The sequence below is a fragment of the Cinclus cinclus genome, chromosome 5 (genome assembly GCF_963662255.1).
Source record: "Cinclus cinclus chromosome 5, bCinCin1.1, whole genome shotgun sequence".
NCBI classification, from domain to species: Eukaryota; Metazoa; Chordata; class Aves; order Passeriformes; family Cinclidae; genus Cinclus; species Cinclus cinclus.
Window position 1 is genome coordinate 62780079 of NC_085050.1, and position 24937 is coordinate 62805015.

Sequence of the window (24937 nt, forward strand, 5' to 3'; positions counted from 1 at the left end):
TTCTTTATCTTCTCGCACACTGACCTGAAACATTTGGAATGACCTACGAAGCTACACATGGATGCTGTTGCCCCCGTTTGCTGCTGCTGCATCGAGGCCATCAGACTGGGAAGAGGATGGCCTGGAGCTCCTGGAGCGAGGTTGCCCGCTCAGCCCCAGGGGTGTTCCCAGCCTATGGCTCATCTGGGAGGCCGTGTCGTCCGACTCCCAGCGCTCCAGCTCCTCCCGCACCAACCGCTCCATTTGCTCCCTGTGGATTTCGCTGTCCCGGCCCAGTCTTTCATCCTAAACACATGAAAAGACACAAGCTGGAAGTGCAATATTGGATCCCAGAAACTTTCTGTGAGCTTTCTGTGCTGTCAGGCACTGACCCCGTGGAGAACACTGCTTTTGACCTGAGGCCTTGGAGAAGGGTTCCAAATGTAAATTCCAAGTTAAAATCTCAGGTGTGTAGTTAAATAGAAGTGTGTGCTTTCACACGGTGAAGGGTTTTAAATTCATGGTTTTTATAATATAGTAATAGGTGTGGGACAAGATGGAGGATTTTGGGTGGTGACTCCTTCAGTGCTCATCTTCCTTCTTGTTCATGGTTTCAGGTGGTAATTTCTGGTTGGACAGTCGGGGCCACAGCGGGAATTTAGTTAGTGGGTTAAAAGTATAAATAATATAGGTGTTAATTCTCTACTGGACTGTTTAGCTTTAAGAGACCTTGTAGCTAGCTGGACCTGTCTCCATTTTGCTCACTTCTACCTGGTGACTAGAAGTGTTGCTGAATGTTCTATACTTTTTGACAAGATTTAATAAACAACCAAGCCCGAACACAAGAAAATCCATTTCCTTAATGTATTTTTTAATCCTGGCTCTGAGTGAAGACAGAAGAGACTTAAGACAAACCACTAATTAAGTGGTGCAAAAAACACCCACCAGTGTAACAGTGCAGCTTCCAAACTGCAGTCTAGGCAAAACCCTCTACAACCGTGGGGAATTCTTATATCGCTTTGTAGGAAATGGAAAGATAGAAACTTCCACAGATACTGAAGGGCTTGATTTGCAGCCTTGGAAGAAGCTTGGATTGATGCAAAAATAAAAGTGCACAGACATTAAGCAGAAAAATTACAAACTTACATTTCTATAGTTGCAAGTAAGAATATGCCTTAAGTAAGAAACCGTATTGGGTAAGATGGTGAAGGGTTTTATAGTGTAGTAGTGGAATTGTATAGAGTAAGATAAGAGTTTAGATGTTATAAGAGAAGCATATGATGTGTGTACCTGTAGTAGTAACTCATTGGATAAAAGTATACACAGTGCAGCAGAATTGAGTAAAGGGGATAGACCAGAAAAACAAAATAAACTTTGTGGCAACTTTCCATTGGATTAGAATGATAATATATTGCCTTGTAACAAAGAAACTTGTGACTAACTTGAGCTATGGCCAACTTCTTGCTCCTCTAAAATCTCAGCCTTTGAGGCTGATGGTCATCTGAGTAATAAATTGTTTTTAGCCCAACAGTGGTCCCATCCCTACATTGAGGCTATATATAACATAGCTTGAGTATTTCCATAGGCTAATGGGGAAACAGCTCCCAGAGCAAATTGTTTTAATTCCAGGGATGAAATGACCAGCTTGCCACCTAGGAAAGCAAAACTTGTATTCTACCTGACAAATTTGAGCATCTACAGAAATAGCACATTTCTCCCACTGGCCACTTCCAAAGGGCCCTCAGGAAAGAGAGAGTCAAAGGGGGAGCAGTAGAAGTCAGGTAACCCTGGTGACAGAAGTGACCTACTCCCACCTGCCCCACACAGTCCCGGAAGCAACAAAGGAGAATAAGAGCAGACTGGGCTGGATCCCATAGACTCTAACAGACTAGTCCACAAAAAACATTGTATTAATCCCAACAGACACCAAGGGATGGAAGAGCTGCTTCAGCAACTACTGAACAGCACTGCTGTCCAGATCACAGGTTTAAATGGTGACATAGGCCTTCTGTAAGACATTTTCATATCTGAATCTTGAATCGTGTTCCCAAAATTTCGTGTTTTAGATTTCATGCTTTCCTAACACCTGAATGAAATTACTCACCCACTGCCAAAGCACCCACCTCCTCTTTCCCACCACTCCTTCAATCCTGCCAAGACAGGCACTAGGAAGAGGTGCCAACAGAAAGGAAGACATGCAGGTTGTGACCAGACTACAGAGAGCGAGTTTCTTACCTCTGTCACTCCATCTAACAGCCTTCCCAACACATCTCTCCTTTTTAGCTTGGCCCTCTCCATGGCTTCCAGCTTCACGATAACAGCATCGATCTTGGAGACGATGCTGCCGATGGAATGCTCCATGCGATCCACCCGCCTCATGAGTCTGAGGGCAACAAGTGGGAGCTTCAGTGACTCTGACACTGCCCACTCAGCAATGTTCTGGCATGTCAACACACAGAGCAGACAAGGATGGGACACCACTGTTATCCAAGCATGCCTCTGACTTCCCACAAACCAGTCCTACTGTCCAGGAGGGACAAGGTACAACCACAGGAGAAAGAAAAACAGAGGCAAAGCACATGGGGTAAAAAGCACATGGGAAAGCACTCTGTTTTCACTGCTCTTAGAGCATCATCATGAAAATTTGTTGGTTCCAGTTACACAATTATTTATTTAGCTATAATTAATTTATTATATTGCTGTAATTAATTAATATGGAGATCTATCACTTCGGACGAAATACACACTCACAAGTAACTTGATCTTGTTAAAAACAACCGTCAAAGTTTTCACTGAACCTAAAATAAACTCAAGTTTACTGCTTAAAAAGCCAGAAAAGTCTTTTCTGGCATTATTGCAACACGACCCTTTTCTCTGACTTTTCAATGATGAGGTTTTAAGGACAGAAGTTTTGTTGCTGGTTATTTTTCTGTTTGTTTGTTCTGATTTTCTATACTCTAACCAACTGCCATGAGGCTCTCTAAGGCACTTCCACTTCAGATATTATATGAAAGCTACTAAAAGGAGTGACTTATGCACAAAAAAAAAACATAACACTTACTTTTATTAGTAATTTGATTAATATGAAGGAGAGGATACTATATAACCCATAGAAGAAAACCCACAATGAAAAAAATAACAACCAAAACCCAACACGCAGCTTTGTCCCCCTCAGGAGGATAAACTTACACTTGGAACTCTTCATAGGAAACCCCACTAGAGCTGCTGCCCCTCCTCCTGGAGCTGTGCCCACTGTCTTCATCCTCATCCTCCTCAGAGTCATCTAAGCTCCTGGGGAAGCTGCGGCTGCTCAGAGGACGTGGCAGAGAGCTCCTATCCAGGTCCAGATCCTCCTTTGTGAAAACACAAGCCAGAGAGAGAGAGATGTAAAAACTTTCACCTGTACATGGGGGATGCTGGTGTCAAGGTCAAAGAGCTCCTGTCCTCTATCAGCTCCCCTGTGCCTTTTCATAGTTCTGCTCAGCCAGCCAGGAATGACAGCAGAAGTGAAGGGAGACAAGAGGATTTTTCTGAGGCAGGAAACCAGCACAGAGACAAGACTGGCAGACAGTGCTGGTGGCATCCCACTCCTGGTGCTGAGCTCACCCTCTCTTTCTCCAGGTCATCTCTCATCTGCTGATGTTCATGCTCTGTCAATTCCTGGTCCCCATCCTGATCATATTTGGTAAATATTGCTTCAATTTCTGCATCAGTGTGCCCCTTCCTGAAAAGGCAGTAAAAGCAGTTGCTTTACTTTCCATTTTTCAGATGCTGAAAGAACTCTGTACTAGAAAACATATCACTTCAGACAAACCTTCATCCTCATGACAAAGACATCCCAGCATTGCCTATAAATATACAACACTGATAAAAACCCCTCAGTCTTTACCCTTCATTAGTTAAAGCATCAATTTTTCCTACATTGAACCTTTCTCCTTCACAACTCCCTTCTATCTCTCCTTGATTTGTACCCTTGCCTTGGACTCCTGATCGTCCACAAACTCCTGCAGTGGTCTGATAGAAACATAACTATTTCCTCAAAGGCTTTAGGTCTCTGCTTCCTCAGAGATTTCTGTGGCTTTCTCCCCAAAACACAGAAATTCAAGGAGGTTGGGCCCAAGAGCTCCAAAACCATTCCCTGGTGTGGGATGCCAACACCAGCCATAGTAGAGAGAAAAATACTCTGGTGTGTGTCTTTACCCACATTAGTGTACTTCTGCTAGAGGAAAATCACATCAAAAAGTTAACATCACATGTCCCTGGGGATACTGTTCAAGGCAAGAAGTAACAACTCCCTTACCCTTTGAGATCCTGCCGGAGTTCATCAAAATTGAGTTTTCCTCCACCTTGCCTCAGACTTTCTGAAATGTCATCAACAGTAGTCTTCTTCAGTTTAAGTTTGATCATGGCTTTGTTGTAGCCCTAAAAGAGAGAGTGAAATTTTGTTGTTTTTCTCATGAAATGAGATTTCTAATAACTTGATTGATTACAGAAATCAGTTACTGTACTCCTTCAGTGTGTTCAGTGTGGTCATTCAAGGCAAAGTCTCAGATGACTGAAGTACATTGTGATGGGAAGTTTTCACTCCCTTAATTTACACTCATCTCAGATTAATTTACTTTAACTGAGATGTGTACTCACCAGCTGCTGCCAGCTTTACTTCATATAGTTTATATACTATTTTATGAAATCAGTTCAGATGTGAGGAACAAGATGTCAATCAAACAAAGCATTAAGTTTACCTTCCTGATAAGGTCAGACAATTCCATTTCTGCCTTCTGTTGTGCCATATCTGATTTGACTTCAGAGTAGGTATCATTGATAATGGCCAAAAACATATTCTGAAGAGAAAACAAAAATACTGAAATTTCAAATTTCAACAAGACTAAGCCCTACTACTCCTATGACCTTCTTGTGAAGGCTTTAACATGAATTTTGTTTTTAAAGGCCAAAAGAAAATGGTGGTTTAAAAAGAAACTAACATCCAGAGCTTGATACTGAAATATGATGTGCTGCAGTATAACAAATTTTAATCAACATCACTGGTTATTAACATAACTGGAGAATTACTTTACAGAGAGGGTTCACAGCTACACACAGCAGTGGCAGTAAACCCTGAAAGGCCAAACTTACTCAGGTAACAGCTGTGAATTAATCCAGGCAACACAGCTGGCAACAAAAATGCCTGAGGAATCAAGTCAACTATTCATCCTGTAGTAACCAGTACAAACAAAAGGTTCTTATCTTGTTACAGCTCTGCTTGCATTTCAGACTAAAGATAAAATCAAAAAGCTTAAAATATGGTACATGGCATTTATGGCATCAAGTCTGGAAAGAGTTCTTTCTTGTTCAGAGAAAAGAGAAAATACCTGTCTCACTAACCTTGAGACAAGCATGTAATTTAATCAAACCAAGCTGTCATTACTGAAAGGTTCCTGCTGGACATGGAGTAAACATGACTGAATTGCAAATTGCATATTCATGTTCAAAAAGAGTTACTAAATTTACTGGCATGTTGTATGTAGAAAGGCAGTGTTATCCTCTGTTTCCTCATGGATTAAAAAACATGCCTTGGAACAATCTTTCAGTGCTGTATCTTTGTGCATCCATGCCCAACACCAGAAGAAGTAAGAGGTAACTTGACAACTCCCTGTTGTGCTATTTTTTGTTGCTGTTCTGCCCAACTTTAAGAGTTGGTGCTTTCTGCCCATCTCCCATAACTTAATTTCCAGGTCTCAGACTGGTGTCAAGGGATTTCCATCAACATTTCATTCAGGCTGAATGAGAGGCTTCCCAAATACTAAAAAACACACAAATTACAGTGAGTATTTTGGATAACCTGCTCTGATTTCACCTTCCAATGCTTTTCTGTTGCTCCTTAGAAAAAAGGTATTTCTTTTCCTTGCTGGACACTAGACTGTTCCTATGGAATGTGTGAGGGGCTACAAAGCAAATAAGAAACCTGCTTTATGTGAGCCTTTGGCACATAGTAACACATATGTTATTTTGCCACTGAATACTGGTCCATCTCACTAAACACTTAAATTTCTCACAAAACGCTTAAAATTCTCTGCTTCCTTACTAGTGAACATCCAATATGAAATCTTTTCCCACAAATAAAATCTGAATGCCATTCCTCCTCATCTCAAATAGTAATAAAAAGCTGTACTAAGTATAATGGTCACTAAATAACATTAAAAATTATGATGATAAAGAAATGCTTTTACAGCAGGCAAATCTGTGTGTGGCATGCAAGAACAAGGCTGTTGTAAACACAACCAGCCACACATTAAAGCACTTTATAAACCAAGAGACTGCATGGAACAGTACAGCTACTTTTCACCAAAAGATACAGCCTTGCTGTGTATGCCAACCAGCCACTATTCAGATTCTAGAAATAATAATAATAATAATAATAATAATAAATTTTAAAAACCTACATGGAGCACTACATGAGAAGGACAAAAAACACACAATGCAACTACGCAAATCAATTTTAAATGAGGAGTAAAAAGGCAAGAGTGTAGTGACCAGCCCTGTAGCAGTCAGGCCCCTTCATGGGTCATACACTCACCATAATCAGAAAAAGCCCCAAAAGTAGCAGGAGGAATCAAATGACAAGTGATGCAAAAACAGCCACTGACCTACCCCACACAAACAAAGCATACATACCAAAAGAATGAAGAACATAAAGAACACAAATGTAGTAAAATAAATGGGTCCCAAAATTCGATTGGCTTCTTCAACCTCTGTGAAGTTGAAGTCTCCCAAAATGATGCGGAATTGAGTAAATCTTAAAAAAACAAAACACATCCAGAAATTGAAGAAAATATTACTGGAGCTGTGCAAGAACTCTCAAACTATTTTATTCTAGCAGTTAGATTGATGGGCTGCAGAGAGGTCAGCACTGTTATATCACTTTATCAGGGACTGCAAAAACAATTAATCAAGCACATTTACAGGCATAACCAAACTCACAGTCAAAACCATGGTGGTTATTTCTCCCTTTTGGTCACAACACGAAGCAGAGCAAACTAACAATTACTACTGTGACCAACTCCCATTTCTCTCACACAACCCCAAACCTCTCCCTCTGAGCTGGAAGAAGCTTGGCAATTTACAGCACCATCAGCATATTTACTGTTCCTTCACTTCTCTGCAAGAAACTCTGCAACACTGCCCCAGTGTAAGGGAGCAGGGGAAATCAGTGACTGAACAACCTGTTAATTGCCTCAGTTACAATCAGGTTATGTTGCACCAAATCAGCCAAGGAAAAATTGACTTGTAATCTTACATTAAGTCCTCTCTGCTGGATTCTGAACACTTAAAGATTTCGTGTTTGGCTGAGATGGACTCTGAGTCAAGCAACTATGAGCACTATCAAGAACACAGCTTTATTATGCATCCAGCATTTCAGTAAACATTTAACCACTGAACATGGAGTCATTGCTTTGTCTAGGAATGTAAGCAACTGCTATAAAAATCATACCACACCTATCTAGCCCTGTCATTTATAGCTTACTGCTCTATTTAATCTCACAGCAATAACAGTGAGATTAAAATGCTATAAAAATGTGTTTGCTACCAGGTTGTATCAACAGCAGTGTGCCTGCAGCTTATCTGCTTAGATGGATGTCACAAGATTTGCCTCTGATAAAGCAACCAATGCACCAATGCACCAAAATCTTTTTTGCATTTTTTATACCTGTACTTACATGCAGTCCTGGAAGGTACTGAAGTCATCAATTTGAGTGCCAAAGACAAGATAGGCCAACTGAGCATATGCTAAGAAAATAATAAAAAACATAATGGCAAAGCCAATGACATCTTTGACGCAGCGAGACATCGTGGTGGATAACTGGCTCATTGTTCTGTTGAAGTTAACAAATTTGAAAAGCTGTTAAAAGAAAAAAAGAAAATAAAAGAGCTGAAAAGACAAGGAAGACAATTTCTTAAGGTAATTTCTCTCCACTCATTTACATGAGATGTGTTACTGAACATGACTGAGACAAAGCAGTACCCAGTAAGAATTACTGACTTACCAACTGAGGAATAATAAAAACATTTTTAACATGTCTACTGACAAAACACAAGCACTGACTACATCTTCTAGATCTAAACAAGAGCAGACTAAACCTGTGGAAAATTACAACTTTGCTTTTAATCTGAAAGAAGTTATCACTGTTCTCACTTTCTGAGTCTGTTCTTTCTCACATGACTGACTTCAAAAGAAGTAGGAGTAAACCTCAAATAATGTGTCTCATGAAACTCAGCATACTGCTTACATTCTAATGTTAGAATATGGATGTCTGTCTTGGAATTACCTTAATCCAGACAAAAAACACCGTGACTGCAGCAATGTTGTTGAACTGCATTTGCCAATATGCCAAGGGTTCAAAATTGGGGAATGAGTTCTGATCTTCCAGCAGCTTCTTCAGGAGCATATCAACAGTTGATGTCCTATAGATGCTAATTCCTATAGCTACCACAGACAGCTGAGGACAAAAGAAACACACACATTTACAAAAGGTGATTAGGGTTTTAAAACAACATGTTTGAGACATTTATGTCAGATAAAGTTAAGATATGAGGAACTTCATGCATTTCACAGTAAAACCATTATAGTTCTGACAACAAACAAATAGTCTGGGAGTAAGAAAATTTAGAAGTAATTTCCTTGCCACAGGTGAAGAACAAGATGACAGTGACATCTAGCAGGATTAGAGAAGTGATGCTGTCACAGAGAAGAAAATATAAGGAAGGGAATATGACAACTCAAAGAGACAAAGGTGGAAAAGAACAAAGAGCAGGAAGACAGCAGTAGCCAAAAAGGTACTACAGTTTCTCCAGAGCACAGGCTGAGAGGTATTGCCCAGAACAAGCAACAGCTGAGAAGCTGCAGTTTTACCATGGACATTTCTTGCTTTGACTTCTGCAAATGTGCTGTTCATTACTGTAAGTGAACAATTACCACATATAGGGAGTCATAAGTACATAATCCTACATTTAAACAATGCCCCTCAGGCGAGACATAAACATAGAATTCTGACCTCTTGTGTGAACTGAATTTTACACTCACACTTGAATACTCTCCACTGACTGTAACATCAAAACATCTTATCCCTGTCCAACCATTAAGTGTAAAAACCAGCACGCAGTTCATGTAAACATCCTCCTAAGCAGCCCTTCATTTACAAAGCATTGTGATGCAAATATGATCTCCCTGGATTACAAATACTGGCTTCAAGAACTTGAAACTTTTGATTCATGCAAGCCTGAAGATAAAAAACGAGTGTGGGACTGGAATAGTTTCAGCATTTCTGTTTTTGTATACTTTTGGTAAGCACAGCTTGATCTGAGTCCAGAGAGAATTTATTATGCAGCTTTATATCCAAAGCTCATATTTTCTGGTGCACTAAGATTACTAATGTGAAACATTGTCCAGTTAACCTAGACAGCTGCTAGCACTCCACAATTTTGAGGCACTTCTTCAAACTTGGTATTATCTGGTGAGTATTTAATACCACGATAAATCTCCTTGTGGTTCTTTGTAAACATATTCAAATCCCACTCCCATTCCTTGAAATGCAAATCCCTTCCTTATAGCAGATGATTTTCTTGCTTGAAAATCAGTGCAATAGTCTGCACCAGATACATAGAAGAGAGGGCAAGTTTGTCACCTCCAATAAAAGCCAAGTTTGCATAAACAAAAACTGTGGAAAAGCATGATGGGCAAACACTCTAACATTGCACCTGGTTGAAACCACTGAAGACAGAACAACCAAGTTTGCAAAACATACCAACATTGCAACACAGACTAAAATTGTCTTATTCAGACTGAATAGCCTAATAGTCCATAAGTATCCTTCCTAATGATGGTCCTGTATCTTAAAACCACAATAGGAACACTGAGTAAGTCATGTCTCCCACAAAGTGCACTTTAGAAAGCAATTTTAGTCCGATTACAAAGGTTACTTACCACAATGATAAGGATATCAAGGCAATTCCAAAGACTCCTGAAGTAGCACAGTCTATGAATGCGAATTTCTAAGATCTCTTCCACCATATAATACAGAACAAAAAGACAGAAGGACATTTCACAGGCTGCCAGGAAAAAATCAAAAGTCGAGATGTAATGAATCAGCCTCACAGGCTGAAACTGCCAAGATGTAACCAGGCCTCCAGTGGCTGGAAACTCCACTAGCAACCTGCATTTTAAAAAAAAGGCAAAGCAAAAAAGAATTTAATTTAACCAGAATAGATGAAAAGCACTACTAAAAGACACTTGGGTTTATTTGTATAATTATCTAAATAATAGAAACAAACCCATGTATGATTCAGAGAAGACACCACACAAAAGCTGTAAATGTGACCACACTCAATTTTGACTAGAACTCAAAGCCTTTTAGGAACAGTGAGGAAACAGAAAGATTTGTTTTCAGCTATGCCTGTTTCATGCTGTCTAAACAAAAAGCTGATGCTCTATACCCATGTATTTACTTGAATAAGCCAACTCTCTAGAGAAGTCTCTTGCAAACTGCATCCAAGGCATTGTGGCACCAGGAAAGCCAGGACAGATTCCATGAGGAGTCTCACTTCTTTGACAGGGAGGCATGGCACTTCATTGCCTGTCCCCTTTTCACAAAACATACACTTACCTATGTCCCCAAAACAAAGCCATCACAAGAAAACCCCAAGTCTACAACCCACACTGTGCAACTGTGTGGTTCTGTCGTGGTTCTGTTCATACCTGACCACGCAGAATAGGTTGATGTTTGCATTGTACACAGAGAAATCAATGAAGGCTGCTCTGGTCCCTCTGTCCAGCCACAGGTTCTTCTTCAGGCTTGCAATCTGCAGAGCTGTCACTTCTCTGGTCCTCGAGAGGTCCTGGTAATAACCAGCCCCGCTGTACGTGGCAATCAAGCCCCAGTGACTGCTCCCATTCAAATCCTTCTCATTGGTGTACGTCCAGCTAGCTCACAAGTGAAAGAGAGCACATTGGTCCTTCCACCCTCAATTTACAATTAACAAGTCAGACATCAACAAAACCTGACCAAAAAACATGCGTTAGTTACTTAAATATGCTTTAATTTAAGGTGTGCTTGCTACAAAGCTCTGATGTAACCCTGTGAGAAAGAAGTTACAAAGTTCCTTTGACTAAAACCTTAAAATTGAGATGGAATGATGGGTCACAAGGATATTAAAAAGTAACTACAGGATATGTATCTTCAGGAATGCTACATACGCAGTTCCATTGCGGAGCCCAAAGGGAGCAGTATCTTCATTAGCTACAGAATAGACATCATAGCAGTCTTTGATTTCATCCCTTAAATCTTCAGGTATGGAGCACGAACCATTCCTGACTTTCAGCTGCCGAATGCGAGGCACCCCTAGGAGCAGGTTCTCATAATAAATGAAGCTTTTGTTTTCTGCCATGGTTTTGTTGTTGTACCACATCTCCCAGTAAAGACCATCCAGCAAAGGGCCTTCTGTGAACTGGGGAGGATGACAGAATTTCAGTTTGCATGTTGCCAGCACTGTTTGTGTAGATCTCCATTCCACAGAAGTGTTAGAATTGCAGCTAATAACTTTTCTGACATTAGACTTTACTATTGCCTGTCCTCCAAAGTCATCCCACAAACTTGCCCTACCCTGCCCCAACAACATTATTTGAGTTCTAAATTTTCACATATTAAAGGCCTACTTTGTTCCATAGCTTTGACATTGTGCACATAGCTCTTCATGCACAAGCCTATGCAACCATGTTAGGAAATAAGATCCTGCAGGATAAATTTACAGTTCATGACAGAACCTGTGAACCACAGAGATATAAAATATATATAAGCAACAGAGATATCAAAACCTGGGTTTAGATTACCTTCCAGAAGTCATCCATTGTGGACAAAGTTTTGAAATCAGTTCTCTCTGTTTTTGACACAGGTGTTTCCAGGAAGAGCTGTGACATAACCCTTGTATAATAGTACATACTGGAACTCACTGTCCCATAAGTCACTGCAGAAGATTTGGTAAGGAGTGAGAGATAAAGAAATGAGGGAAAGAGGAAAAAAAATAACATTAAAAAAACCCACTTTATTTATTTTGAATACATCAGGTTTCTTTTGTACAGATTTTGTAGTGGAACTATTAAGCTCCAAAAAACATCACACCAAGCAGCATTTATCTGTCAACTGTGATTAAAACACAAAAGCAGTAAAGGTAGACTGATCAATCAATTTATAATACTCTCTTCTCCTTCCCACACCTCATTATATTATTAGTGCTTCTACCAAAGTTAACCTCAAGGAAAACAAAGGCACGATTCAGCAGGATGAAGAGTGGCAGGCAGTGCCTTCTTAGGTGGCTTGTGCTATCCAAGGCATGCATGGAGAACTGGCACAGATGGCACTGAGACCTCAGGACAACTATGCTCTGCCTGAGCAGATAATGACAGTCAACCAGGATACTGCAGGACACTGGGAATGACATGGATTAGGCAATGAATCTCCAGCATAGATGTGCAGTGCTTTTAAGAGAAACTTCCCACAGAAAATAAATGACTGTGTTACTCCTCTTCCTCACACAGGGCCAAAGATATGGCTGAGGGCCACAGAGCATAAATTATAAAATTATGTACAAAACTAAGAAGGGTTGAGGAAATAGTCTCTGGCATGGGTATTGCTACCATCTGTAAATACTTGAACCACTCCGTGGTTAAAACTCAGAGGAGTCTGAAAGATTAGGCCTACACTGAACAAACACATCAGTTTTGGCAATTTCATGAAATTTATAAATTTTACAAACTGGAGAGCAAGAACTATTTTTAATAGACTTGTGCTGTGTACATGGAATGTACCATGTGACTGTGCAATACCTGGTTCTCTCTCTATATGTACTCTCCAAACCACAAGAGAATAAGAAATGTCCTCAGCATTTAGCCTGCTCTAAAGGGGAAGCACTCCCCAAGGGCATGCCAAGCCACAGACCAGACTGACCTACAGTTATTGCCTATGTGAAAAATAGAAAGGATACTTAAACAATACTAATGAGTTAGCAATATCTCTAGATACTTAACACACTACATTTTTCCTTTATTCTGTTAGCAAAAATATTTTTCTGTAGCAAAACAAACAGTTAACAGCCAATTAAGAGTCAAACTTCCACTGCAACAAATTTCACTTTAAGGCAGGCCCCTCACTGCTACACTTCTCCTGCTGGGCCAGCCACAAGCAGCCTCGCACTGCTTTGCTCATAAACCTGCTGTAAGCATTCTGAAATTACTCAGGAAGGAAAAAACCATGATATTTAATAGATAAACATGCCTGCAGTACAATATCAAATCAGTTGTGTCAATGGTAAAAAATTTGGGCTTTTTAGTAGTTCTGCTACATTCAAGCAGAGCAGACTTGGTCTCAGAGACAACCTACCAATGTACTTTTGCCTTTGCTTTTCCACTCCAAGATTACTTCTCACAAAAATTTAAAACATCATCTTGTTGTATTGCAACTGATCATAAATGGCAACTCAAGTGTCACCAACATTTCAGCCCTTTAGGGCAAAAATGCCTGCCCAACTAAAAACTGGAGACTTGAAATACACCAGCTTTCTAAAGATACCTTAACTTAATGTACACATTTTGTTGGCTTTCTCTCTAGCAAACAAATAAAGCAGATATTTTGTAACTCCACAAGAAGTTTTTTCTTGCATGGTAAATTGGATGTTACTCTATTCTGTGTTCTCTAGTGTTGATACTTCTTATGGCATCAAGACAACAAATGGCACAAACCACAGAATTCTCCAGCTGTGACCTGTACATAACCTTGCTGATGAATGTGGTGATGTAGTTTAATTATTTGCCCTGGATGACTGACTCCTCCTCTTCAGATTTCTGCTCAGTGATTTCAAAAAGTGTAGCAGTATTCATTGCAATGTGGTACTACAATAAAAAAATGCTCTCTAAAAACAAAGAACAAGCATATTATCATCCTGCCTAAAGATCCTAAACTTGTTAAGGTGCAGAAAAGTTGTAGCATTTTCAGTCTCAAGCAACAGTCCACACACAGTAAGAAGAGAAATATTTGATTCCAAGTATTTGCCTAGACACCTACCCATTATTCTGCTGCATCTAACAACCTTCCTTCTGGAATGCCAGCCAGTACAGAACTGGATGCCCTGGTGCTGGATAGTACTTACATACACACAGGATCATGAGGAAAACCATGTACGTGATCAGCTCCCGTAAAACACTTTTCAAGTACCGCTCTCTGCTGGTGTTGCTCTCTTCCATGAGTCTTGTCCCCCACAGACCTTAAAAGGAAAAAGAGGTATCTATAATGATGTGCACAGATGTCTGGTACAGATACACAAGTGACATAATAAGTGCTGTTGAAAGCTTAACCTTTCTAGTTTGCTGCAGGTTCTTCTATGGATTTTAAACTGATCTAAGTTCAAGCAAGAGGAGCTTTGTTCATAGACAGAATGGGACCTGAGGCAGTATCAATTATCAGTGAGATACCATAATTATCCAGGGATTATTCAGCTCAGCAGAACTCTAACAGAGTCTGTGGAAGATTTGCAGAAGTGCTGTCACTTAGAACCACATGGCATAAAAACAGACACAACGATACTGAGACATGCACAGACAGCCATTCTTCAAGAAATGGAAGTGCAGTGGTCTGGTATTTTTTATTTTAAACACGAAAATCACTGTTCAATGAATAAAAATGCACATTCGTTATTGAGCCTTTAGCAGCAATCTTAATTTTCTACATCAAAGGAGGATACTTAAGTCAAACATATTTTTAAAACACCAAATCACAACCTTCCTCTCCCAGACAAGCAAGAGACACAGAAGGGATGTTGGTGAGCATTTCAGCATGGTTTCTTTCCCTGCACAATAAAGAATTATCAATTAAACATCAGTAGCAGCCTAAATGAGCAACTGCATCAGCTGAATTGTTTCTGCCTATTCCTCACTTCATATAATGCTTGACATTCCAAAAAAGACAGGGAGAAAAGCTATTGAACTTTGGTGATCCCTTCTGAATGGGTAATAGAAAAGCAAAAGGATCCTTCAAATGGAGTCTCTAAAATGAACAACTACCTTGAAACAAAATGCAGTTAGCAACCACCATCCTTATTTCCTATGCCCAGTACAGAACAGACAAAAATGCTGGGAACAGCTGTTGATGCTCAGAGTGTTCTCTTCATGGAGTTTCTCTTCATTTAAAGCTAAAGCAAGGCAATCTGACCTTAGTTTCAGATGAGAGAAAAAGCATTTAAAACTAAAAATTCACTCCTACAGAACTGCAGTAAACTTCCATCCTTTTCAGGTGTTTTAAACAGCCAACCTTTGAAAACATCCTTTACATTCTCAATAGATGGAAATGTAGTAACCTCAAACTCCCTAGGAAAAACCTTGGATCCATCAAACATACCACAGTAATTTGAAATGGAACAGTAACAAGGGATAGCCAAAACACATTATAAAGCTGACAGTGAAGCATGAGTTCAGCCAATCTGCAACCACTGCTGTAAGACTAAGACAAAGGGCTAAGCTGCTTGCTGCAGACCTTTGTTTACTAACAGAGATGGGAATAAGGAAGCTCTTCCTTCCACCTGCCTAAATGAGAAAAAAAGAGAATGTGTTAGATGTTTCTTGAAGCCTTTCAGCTACAACATTTTTAAGTTGTGACATAAACCTGGAAATTTCTCTTGCACAGGCACAGCAAGCACTAACAGTTTTAGCATTAATCACTGTTCACACGGCTTAATTAGTAACTTAGGGCCTTCCCTAGTGTCAGCCCCCCAGATAAAAGAGCTTTTTCAAAGCTGTTTTCAATACTGTTATTTAAGGCCAAGTTTGAAAATGTGCAGATAAAGGCTGCAACTTTACTACACTGAACGCCAAATCCTTCCTATTAGGTCATTCTTGAAGACAAAAAGATAAATCCAAGAACATTTACAGAGTCACTAATAATAATAACTCAACAAACTCAGCCTCTAGCACAGCACTACGTTGCACTAGCAACCCTCATAATAAAGTCAGGAAAACATTATGGAAGAGAGGAAGAAAAGACTGGAAAAGCCAGTGAGCTAAGCTGGTGAGAAAGCCAAGTCCCGGCTGTCAGCACATTACTCACCAATAAGAAATGTGGTGAGCAGAAGCAGAAAGCTTCCAAACTCAAACTCTGTCATATTAGGCTATTGTTAGGAGTCAAATCAGCAAAGAACAGAAAGTTACAGCAATGAAAAAACCCAACCAAACAGCACCAGGGATCATACAATGATCTTTGTGCTAAGTGAACAATGAATCTGCCCATCCGCTAGCTTGGAGCTTTCATTAGGTGTTACATTTTTGCAACATATATAAATATTATTCCCCTTTTCCCATTATTAGAATATTGATTTAGGTGCACCAAGAATAGTAGAGGTAAGCAGTGATGGATTTGACATCTGCTCAAGCAACAAAACTGTTCTGTTTCCTTATATACATTTGCTATTCATCAACTTTTTGACAGAATCTGTGTACTTTTGTCAAATAAATCTGCAACTAACAGTTGCTCATACTTATTCTGTATATTGCAGTCTTCAGGAAACTAACAATTAATGAGTGACTGAGAAGGGTAGTTTGTACCTTCATTTAACAATAACTAAGAAAACCTTTCAAGAAATGCCCAGCACACATCAGTGATGACACACACAAGGACATGGCAGCACTGGGTGACCAAGTACAGCTCTACAGGGCAGGATTACTTTTCCAGGGTGGCTCTGGAAACACACCTCGTTTTTTTACCTATCAAAACTTCTGGTAACTTCCTCCTTAACAGAGTAGAATAATCACCTCCTCTTCTCCTCTAAGCTTCTGGCATATTTGCTGAAGAGGTCTGTAAAACTAGAGGAACTAAAGGGACTTCAGAGACACTCATGTTAGAATCTGAACAGATTCAACATAAAGAAGACCCTAAATATAAAGATAGTCTGAAATAGGTGACTTTCTATTCACTTAGTAACTCCTGTTACAGTTTCCCCAACAGGTGCAATTACCAAAATCCCAATACTTTAAATCCACTCTGCATTTTTCTTTCTAAACTCACAGCAAGTAAAAGTGCAAGCTGTTGTTGAAAGTCCTTCAATACTGAGCGGCACCTTTTTTGCCATGGTGACACTACCACTTGTGCTATCCAAAATATTATTCCTTCTTTTTGAATTCTGTCTAGTGAGATGGAATTTCATTAAATAAATCTATGCCAACTTTCCTGCAGTCCTTGAAATAAAAATGCACCATTTTCCAGTCTTCAAAGATCTTCATGGATATCCATGGAATGTCAAAAGAACTGTGGAGCACTCTTTGCAACAGTAAACCCGCAGTTATCCCTCAAGTGACCTCGAATAATGTCAGGTTTGCAATCAATCAGCCCTTTAAACTGTGCAGCACAGGGATCACATTCTTCAGGGAAGGTGAAACCTATTCCACAGCAAGTGCAGCACCGAAGTCTCACCCAGACATTTACTGCACCCAGGAATTTATGGCAACATTCTCATCAAAGAGCCAGAAAAGGGTCTGTCAGCTGCAGTAACTTTAGCTACTCTTGCCTATACAACGAGGTCAGGAATCAACAGAAACTGTTTTGAGTACAATTGAACAAATCATGACAGAGATGGAACAGGAGTGACATGTGCCAGGTCACAACTAAGCCACTCTCACACCTCTCGTACAACAAACACTGTTGTTTTCCACCACAGTTAAAAACATACACCGGAGGTTCCTTCTCGGCAACAACTAACGTGAAGGGGGCATCTGAACTTAAACAGGTTTTTGTAAAAGGACTTAACTTTCTCCATGTGAAGCAGCTCTTTTCCCAGGCAATTTCATATGTGAGCAACAGACTAAAAGCAAACACACCACTGCAGACTCCAAACAGAGTAGGGCCAATTCATGCACAATGCAATTATTACTGGTAGTTATTCTGGTTTCTTGTTATGGAGCAACTTGGGTCATTGAACATGGTCTCAGTAAAAATCTGCTAAAAAGAAAACATTCTCTATTCCATAATCTCTGCAGGTCTGACTTCCATACCACTAAGATATTGCAATGTTCAAGAGGGATTTATTTTGCTGCAATACAGCTGAAGACAGAGAAATCATTACAGCAAACAATCTCTGAATGCACATGAAAATCAGAGAAGGCACAAATCCTTGCTTAAAGCCAAGTTTGTTTTGATAGTTCCACTGATGCCATAGCAGCCAGTAACAGCACCATCTACCACTTCAGAAAATCCACATTTCAGAAGAAGAATCTTTATTTTCTAAATATGGTTTGCTTTTACTGCAGCCTTATAGCTACAAAGATTTTGCCCAACACTTAAACCAATGCTCTGTTTAAAATCCTCACAGTTTGAAGCTGACATTCTGAGCTTCTCTGAAAAGAAAGGAGGTTTTTCAGTGTCACCCATAACCTTAAATCTCATAACCTTAAATCCAAACGACTCCCCATCCAGCATTCTCTCTGCTGTTGTCAAATCAACCCCGTACAAGGCCAGCTCAGTAGGGAGTTAACGCAGTAAGCTTTGAATGACACCCCAAAATTGCACTTGATATGTGCTCAGTAGGGAGTTAATGCAGTAAGCTTTGAATGATATCCCAAAATTTCACTTTACGTGTGCTCAGTTTTGCTTCCAGTTCTGTCCCTGGTCATCAGCTGTGTGACAACAAGCAGCTCTTGACTGTCAAGGGCAGCACCAAGGCTCTGCAAATACTGCAGACAAGAAAAAGTGATTCAAACACCCTCCCAGCAACCCACTCTAAGTATCTATCCCATGCCATCCTAAACACCTGTTCTGTAGATGGGGAATGCTGAGAAAGAGAGAAGTACAAGCATTCTGCTCCAACTCTCCAAAGACCTGGTGCTGGAAAGCCAGGGTTGGAAAAGACCTCTGGGGATCATGATGTCCAACCTACAAGCCAACATCACCACGTTAACCAGACCATGGCACTGAGTACCACATCCAGCCTTTCCTTAAAGACCTTCAGAGATGGTGACTACTCCACCACCTCTCAGGACAGTGCATTCCAATGTCACCTCTTCTGTGAAGAAATTCCTCCTTGTATCCAACCTAAACCTTCCCTGCACGGAAAGCATGCAGGAGTAAGACCCGGGAGGCAGAGAGGTGGGGAAAGGAAGGAATGAGCTGTGGGTGCATCTGCGTGTGCTGGGGGATGTGACCGGGACGGGGATCGTTAGATGGATGTGCACGAAGAGATGGGGACACAGAGACACGGGCAAGGATGGAGGGAAAAGGACACTACAGAGGAAAAGGAGGACTACAGGTAACTACAGAGGAGACACGACAAATAACTCTAGAGCGCGCAGCAAGCGGCACCCGCGCCTGAGGAGCCGGCTCGGAGTGCGGGGAGAGAAGTGCGGGGCTCAGGGTGCGGAGTTCGGGGTGAGGAGTGTGGGGTGAGTGAGTGAGGAGTGCGAAGTGCGAGGTGCACGGCCGGGGCTCTCTCACCTCGCAGTCTCCGCGCCAGGCGCTTGGCCCAGGCCGCTTTGCGTGGCGCGGTTCCATCGGGCGGCCCCGGGAGGCGGCCCGGCCCCTCAGGGCCCCGCCGCGCCCTCCGCCCGCCGCCCGCCGGGACCCCCGCGCCGCTGCCCAGCGACGACGCGGCCCGGCTGCCCCACTCCACGTCCATCTCCAGCACCGGCCCCGCCGCCGCCGCCGAGTCCTCCTCAGGCTCGAAGCCCGGGTTGTCCCGGCTCCAGGCCTGCCGCGAGCAGGCGGAGAGCGGCGGCGACGGCGGGCAGGATCCGGGCCGCGCCGCCTGGCCCAGCCGCTCCAGCTCCAGCTGCTCCCGCCCGCGCCGGCCCCCGCCGCCGCCGCCGCCCGCCATCGGCCCCGCCGCCACCGCCGCCCCTGCCCCGCCCTCCGGCGGAAAGCCCGGGGTACGGAGGGAGATGTAGTCGCCCTGGCTCCCGGCGGGAGACCTCCTTCCTGCCCTCCTCCTCCTCCCACGGCTCCCTCCCCTCTCCAAGACAGCCCCGGCCCGCCCCGTGGTAGCGGCGCAGGGGCCGGCGCTGGGTCTTTGGAATGCCGCTCATCGGCGGCGGAGGTGCGAGAAGGCCCCGCGGAGAGATTGTGTTGGTTAAATTTGTGAACAACGGCGATTTCGCATCATTTTAAGGGGAAGTATTAAAGCTCCCTCCGCCCGGCCCGAGCCCCAGTGAACAGTAACGCAAGTACAGGGGGTTGAGGTTTTATTGAAGTCTCCCGTTACAGCAAAACAGCGCCGGCAGCGCAGGGAGCAGCGTGCCCGAGGGGCGATGCTCGCCCGCCGTGTCCCGCAGCCTCCGCCGGTACCGCCCCATGGACCGTCCCGAACCCCAAAAGTCACCCCGCGAACTACATCAACAAACGCTTCCCCGAAACCAAGCTACGTCCCGCTTCCCTTAGGTAGGGATTGAAAAAGAAGGGAAATACTATTTTTGTCTCCCTTTAAAGGGTGACTTCGTTACTTTCGATGCTGTGGCGATCTTGAGAGTCCTCGGCACTTTCCAGGGTTTGGTTGCTGATATCGTCAGAGAGCTCCGCTGACACGCGGTCCCGGCTCTCCCTGCTTTCCACGCTCGGGTGGCTGTCTGCTCTCTCCCTGCTTTCCACGCTCGGGTGGCTGTCCCCTCTCTCCCTGCTTTCCACGCTCGGGTGGCTGTCTGCTCTCTCCCTGCTTTCCACGCTCGGGTGGCTGTCCCCTCTCTCCCTGCTTTCCACGCTCGAGAGGCTGTCCCCTCTGCCACCAGACTTGCTCCCGTCGCCTTCTGCCTCGAGGCTGTCGGATTTGTGCCGGCTGTCGTTTTCCAGGCTCCGATCCCACGGATCTCTGTCCTGCTCGCCTCTGTCCCGCCCGTGGCTCTGCTCAGACCACGCCACGCTGCTGGCGTGCTTCCTCAGAGAGCTGCGTGGAGCAGAATCCTCCCGGGAGACAAAGCGCTGGCTGTCTGCATCCATGTCGCTCTCATCTTCCTCAGTGGCATCATAGATGAGCTGTGTTAGAGAGCAGAGCAAGAGGCATTGTCACTCCTGAGCACTGCTCCATCAAGTGCTGCGCTATCGCCGGCTGCTCGGGCTCAAAGCCTGCATGATGAACATCTGCCCGGAGATACTCCAGTATTTTATGGAGTTACATGAACCTTTCACATTATGAGAAACTCTCATTTACTCCTGGCCTCAGTTTTCACGTGTGCAAGTACATTGTCAGAATGTGAACTGCAGTTATGCACAGCTTGCAGCAGCAGGCTGCACTCCTCCCCAGTGCATCAGCAGCCATCGAGACCCCCTCATCTGTGGTATTCAGAGAAAAGGAAATGCATTCCTTCACTTAAGCCTGCTTTCCCCATACCAGTTTTCAAAACCAACTCCCATAAAATGCCATGTGCATTTTCAAGTTTATTCCCCATTTCCAAGAAAATGGGCACCACTGCTCAGTGCTGTTTACCTTTTTGGCAGCTTTGTGGAGTTTGACAGACTTCAACAGCGTGGCTTTTGCTCTCAGCAGTTCAGCTTTTGCCCTCATCCTGTAGGCTACACTGTCACCTCTGCCAGAATTGTCTCCCCGGGTGAAAGGGAAAGTGGGGAATGGTTCAACAGTTACTGGAACTTCTGTGGGGAAACTTGTGACAACCTCTTCGGATTCATCTGTGTCGTTGGAATCATTGTCATCGTCATCATCATCAACATCCACATCTTCATGGCTCTTGCTTGACGCATCAGGAAAGTGCTGGAAAACATTTATTATACGTCAGGCAAATGAACATGGATGTGAGAGGTGCAGACTGGTCCCATTCACCTGGGGCTTAGGCACTGTTGAGGAGCTGTGAGCAGGCACTGCACTGAGTTCACCTCACCCTGCCTGGAGCTTTGCTTTATTTTGGGAGAGGTGTTACTGCAAGAATCACACTTGAGCAAGGAAAATGAGAGCTGCTACACACTGGCTGCCCTGCAGCACTCAACTGACATGTTGTCCTTCAAAAAACTTACCAGTTGTTCTGGGACATCCACACTTTCTTCTGAAGAGTAAAGGGTCTGAAAGCAACACAAAGCTCAATGTTAGTACACAAAGGCACATACAGCTGGAGCTGATCAGCATGTTGACCATGTTCTTTAGAAACTTAATCATAACTTGCAAATCTTGACATGGAAAGATGTTCTGCTTTCTCTTCCAGTTAGGTGCCTGTACCTGCTGAGATGATGCCGGGTCACTCTGTAGGTGCTGCTGACTCTCCTGGGACTGAGAATTCACACGGTCATCGTAATATCTGCTCAAGTGATGGCTCCTGGAGTCCTTTAAGAAAGAATAAAAGGGAGGGGTTAATCCTCAAAGGAGCAGGCAAAGCTGCTGCATCCCAACCTGTGTTTTCAGGCAGATGTGGCATCTGCAGTACATAGTCCTTCCGTATGGGATGTGTCCTCAGCTATTCATTGCAGTAGAAAGAAGACTCAGAGCAAGCCATGATTCCAGATGAACATTGTACCCAAAAGATAAGTAGGTGTGCCTCTCTCACTGGCAGAACCTGGGCAAATTCAGATCAGCTTCTCCAGTCTGTTTTTATTGAGTGGAATTTGGAGTTATATCTAACAATTATTGCTTCTGCTAATCCTTAGGCCCTTTCTGTAGGATGATTTATCTCCCACATCATGAAAACTCTAAACTAAACGCAGTAGCTGGTTCTCAGAGCCAAGAATTGATTTTACAACGGTAACAACTGGCAATGGGGAATAAATTAAAGAGCTATATACAAGACTGAATGCAGTTCACTTATGTAACTAAATAAAAAAAATAGGATATTAGATTAAGGTGCTCCTCCAACACCAAATATTGTCATCTGATCCACATTAATGAGTACGGGTTATAGTAATTTTGCCATTCTGCAGTCCCTTTCTCTTTTTAATTAACAGCTAATACATTTTTCATTTATTAAAAGGATTTCCAGTGCTGGTCCAGAGATAGAGCTAGTGAAAGTACACAGCCAGGACACATGACACAGGAAAAAGTCTGTGGACATAGTGGCTCACTGCTTTGAAACTGGCTCATAACAGCCAGGTGAGGACATGTTCTGCAAGCATCTAAATCATAGGACAAGTACCAGAAAATGTGTTTTGGAGGAAAACAAAAAGAAACAGAACAAACAAACAAAGTACTTATCAAAGAAAATTAGCAGAAAGACAAAATGAGCTTACATATTTTTCTTCGGAGCTGGCAGAAATGGCATGCTGCTTGGATTGAATCACCTTGAAGGGAGAAAAGAGAAAAAAACATTTATTGGTATTTCTCACTGGTGTGCAAAGGAAACAATGCAAGTGCTGGGGATGGTGTTTGTGATTTACTCACTGGCCATGCAGCGGTGATGCTGATAAGGCATAAACACAGAACTGCCACCTTCATTGTGATAATTTACCTAGAAAATATTTTGGAACAGTAAGTGAATATAGTAAAATACAAAAAAAAAAAAAGTGCTATAGGCTTTTCCTTTATCCTGGTGCTCTTCACTGTGCCAAGACCAGGTCCCTGCTAAGGATTCAGCTTGCCCATACTAATTTTATTTCTTCTATCCTCCATCACCACTTTCCACTCATGTTGTAATGACTTGGCAGCTCAAAAAGCTACAAGAATTTCAAAACTGAATGCTGAGAAGAGCTGAGCAGTGGTGAGGAAAACCCCACTGAAAAGGTGAACTGACTCCTGTTGTCTACTGGCTTGCATAGGCAAAGGAAAAGCTCTGTGAAAAACTCTTATAAATACCAGCTTTGGTTTACCTTCATTCCTTTAACACAATTGTTTAAAAAAAGAGGCAGATTAAGGAAAACAATTAGTATTCTCTTGTCAGCTATTTTAAAACTAGATTTTAGGCTTTTATCTAAAATTAGAGTTTTAGTCTTTAGATTGAGTTGCTGAGTGACGTCAGTTTGTAGGAACATAAACTGCTCTTATTGATAGACCTGCATTTCTCCCTCCAGAAGTTTGAACAAAATAACCTGCATTTCCAAACAAAAGATTAAGTGAAATAGCTGCTCCCATAGCTACTCACACTGTAGCTTTAGCAATGTAATAAATAACTGATTTCTGCTGAAATTAGGAGAGCTACAGTAAATTCCAGTTCTTACTGACCAGTTCTCAGAATAAGGAATATCCCGAGAATTTAAACAAATTTACTGATGAACAAGAGTCATTCAAAACTTTGGCAAGTCACAGCAGGAAAGGACGCTGCTTGGAACATTTAAAATTAGTAAGGCTGGCCCTGAGACATGACACTGTAATAGAGGTATTGCAATTTCAAATTTCACAGACAAGTGTGACTATCCCATCCACTCAGGATTCTGCAGCACATACTGTGAGCCTGCCAGGAGAAACAAGGACACTGCCAGGCAGTGGTTACATGAGGAAGAAAGCTTTCTGTGTTCAAGCACCAACTCTGAGTTTCTAGTGCATGATTCAGTGGCAGGGTTTTCAGTAACTTTCTGCCAACATCTATCAGCGCACAAACTTAAAATCGTGATTATGTGTAATATCTGGCAGTGCTAAAGCAATGTTGCTCCTGTAAAAGCACACCTTTTTCCACAGAGAAATATCAAACATCCCTGCCCAGTGAAGCAGTTTTCAAAGATCTGCTAAGTGTTTCCTAGGCTAAAGCTGCAGATGGATTGGCACATGTCAGGTAAAAAAGCAAAAAAAAAAAAAAAAAATTACCTTTTCTGGTGCTGAAGGAGTCAGCCACAACAAGAGCACTCAGTGATCCCAGCAACAGCTCCAGCCACTTGGCTCCCAGCAGCTCTGCCTTTCTCCCCTCGTCCCCTGCTGCCTGACATCTCTGAGCTCTGGGAATTTAAACCCTGTCCCAAGCACAGCCACCAATCCCCATGTGGTGGAAAAAGATGAGGTCATGAGGCTCCTGGCCACTGTCCTG

General features: G+C 42.5%; 2 protein-coding genes across 2 annotated transcripts; both read right to left on the reverse strand.

Moving 5' to 3' along the window:
• Positions 1–51: 51 nt before the first annotated feature.
• On the reverse strand, positions 52–19689 carry PKD2 (polycystin 2, transient receptor potential cation channel). Its single transcript, XM_062493891.1, has 15 exons — positions 19494–19689; positions 14173–14286; positions 11861–11994; positions 11228–11478; positions 10730–10954; positions 9959–10187; positions 8304–8474; positions 7695–7876; positions 6652–6772; positions 4722–4820; positions 4280–4401; positions 3586–3703; positions 3169–3332; positions 2215–2362; positions 52–285 (listed from the first exon to the last, which is right to left on the reverse strand). Exons 1-15 carry the CDS (start codon positions 19672–19674, stop codon positions 52–54), a joined length of 2493 nt encoding a protein of 830 aa, XP_062349875.1. The 5' UTR covers positions 19675–19689.
• A 785-nt stretch (positions 19690–20474) lies between these two features.
• Positions 20475–23688, reverse strand: SPP1 (secreted phosphoprotein 1). Its single transcript, XM_062493892.1, has 6 exons — positions 23365–23688; positions 23214–23264; positions 22213–22317; positions 22014–22058; positions 21472–21753; positions 20475–21020 (listed from the first exon to the last, which is right to left on the reverse strand). The coding sequence occupies exons 1-6, from the start codon at positions 23416–23418 to the stop codon at positions 20475–20477; spliced, it is 1083 nt and encodes a 360-aa protein (XP_062349876.1). The 5' UTR covers positions 23419–23688.
• Between the last annotated feature and the right edge of the window lie 1249 nt (positions 23689–24937).

Bases quoted from the DNA above. Each gene is read 5' to 3' on its own strand.
- PKD2 (XM_062493891.1), bottom strand. From the start codon at position 19,674: ATGGACGTGGAGTGGGGCAGCCGGGCCGCGTCGTCGCTGGGCAGCGGC. The intron at 11,995-14,172 runs GTAAGTACTATC...AATCTTCTGCAG, and splicing joins CCTCATGATCCTGTGTGTAT to TGACTTATGGGACAGTGAGT. The intron at 2,363-3,168 runs GTAAGTTTATCC...TGTTGCCCTCAG, and splicing joins TCCTATGAAGAGTTCCAAGT to ACTCATGAGGCGGGTGGATC.
- SPP1 (XM_062493892.1), bottom strand. From the start codon at position 23,418: ATGAAGGTGGCAGTTCTGTGTTTATGCCTTATCAGCATCACCGCTGCA. The intron at 22,318-23,213 runs GTAAGCTCATTT...TCTTTCTTAAAG, and splicing joins CCAGCTCCGAAGAAAAATAT to GACTCCAGGAGCCATCACTT. The intron at 22,059-22,212 runs GTACAGGCACCT...TGTTGCTTTCAG, and splicing joins ACCCGGCATCATCTCAGCAG to ACCCTTTACTCTTCAGAAGA.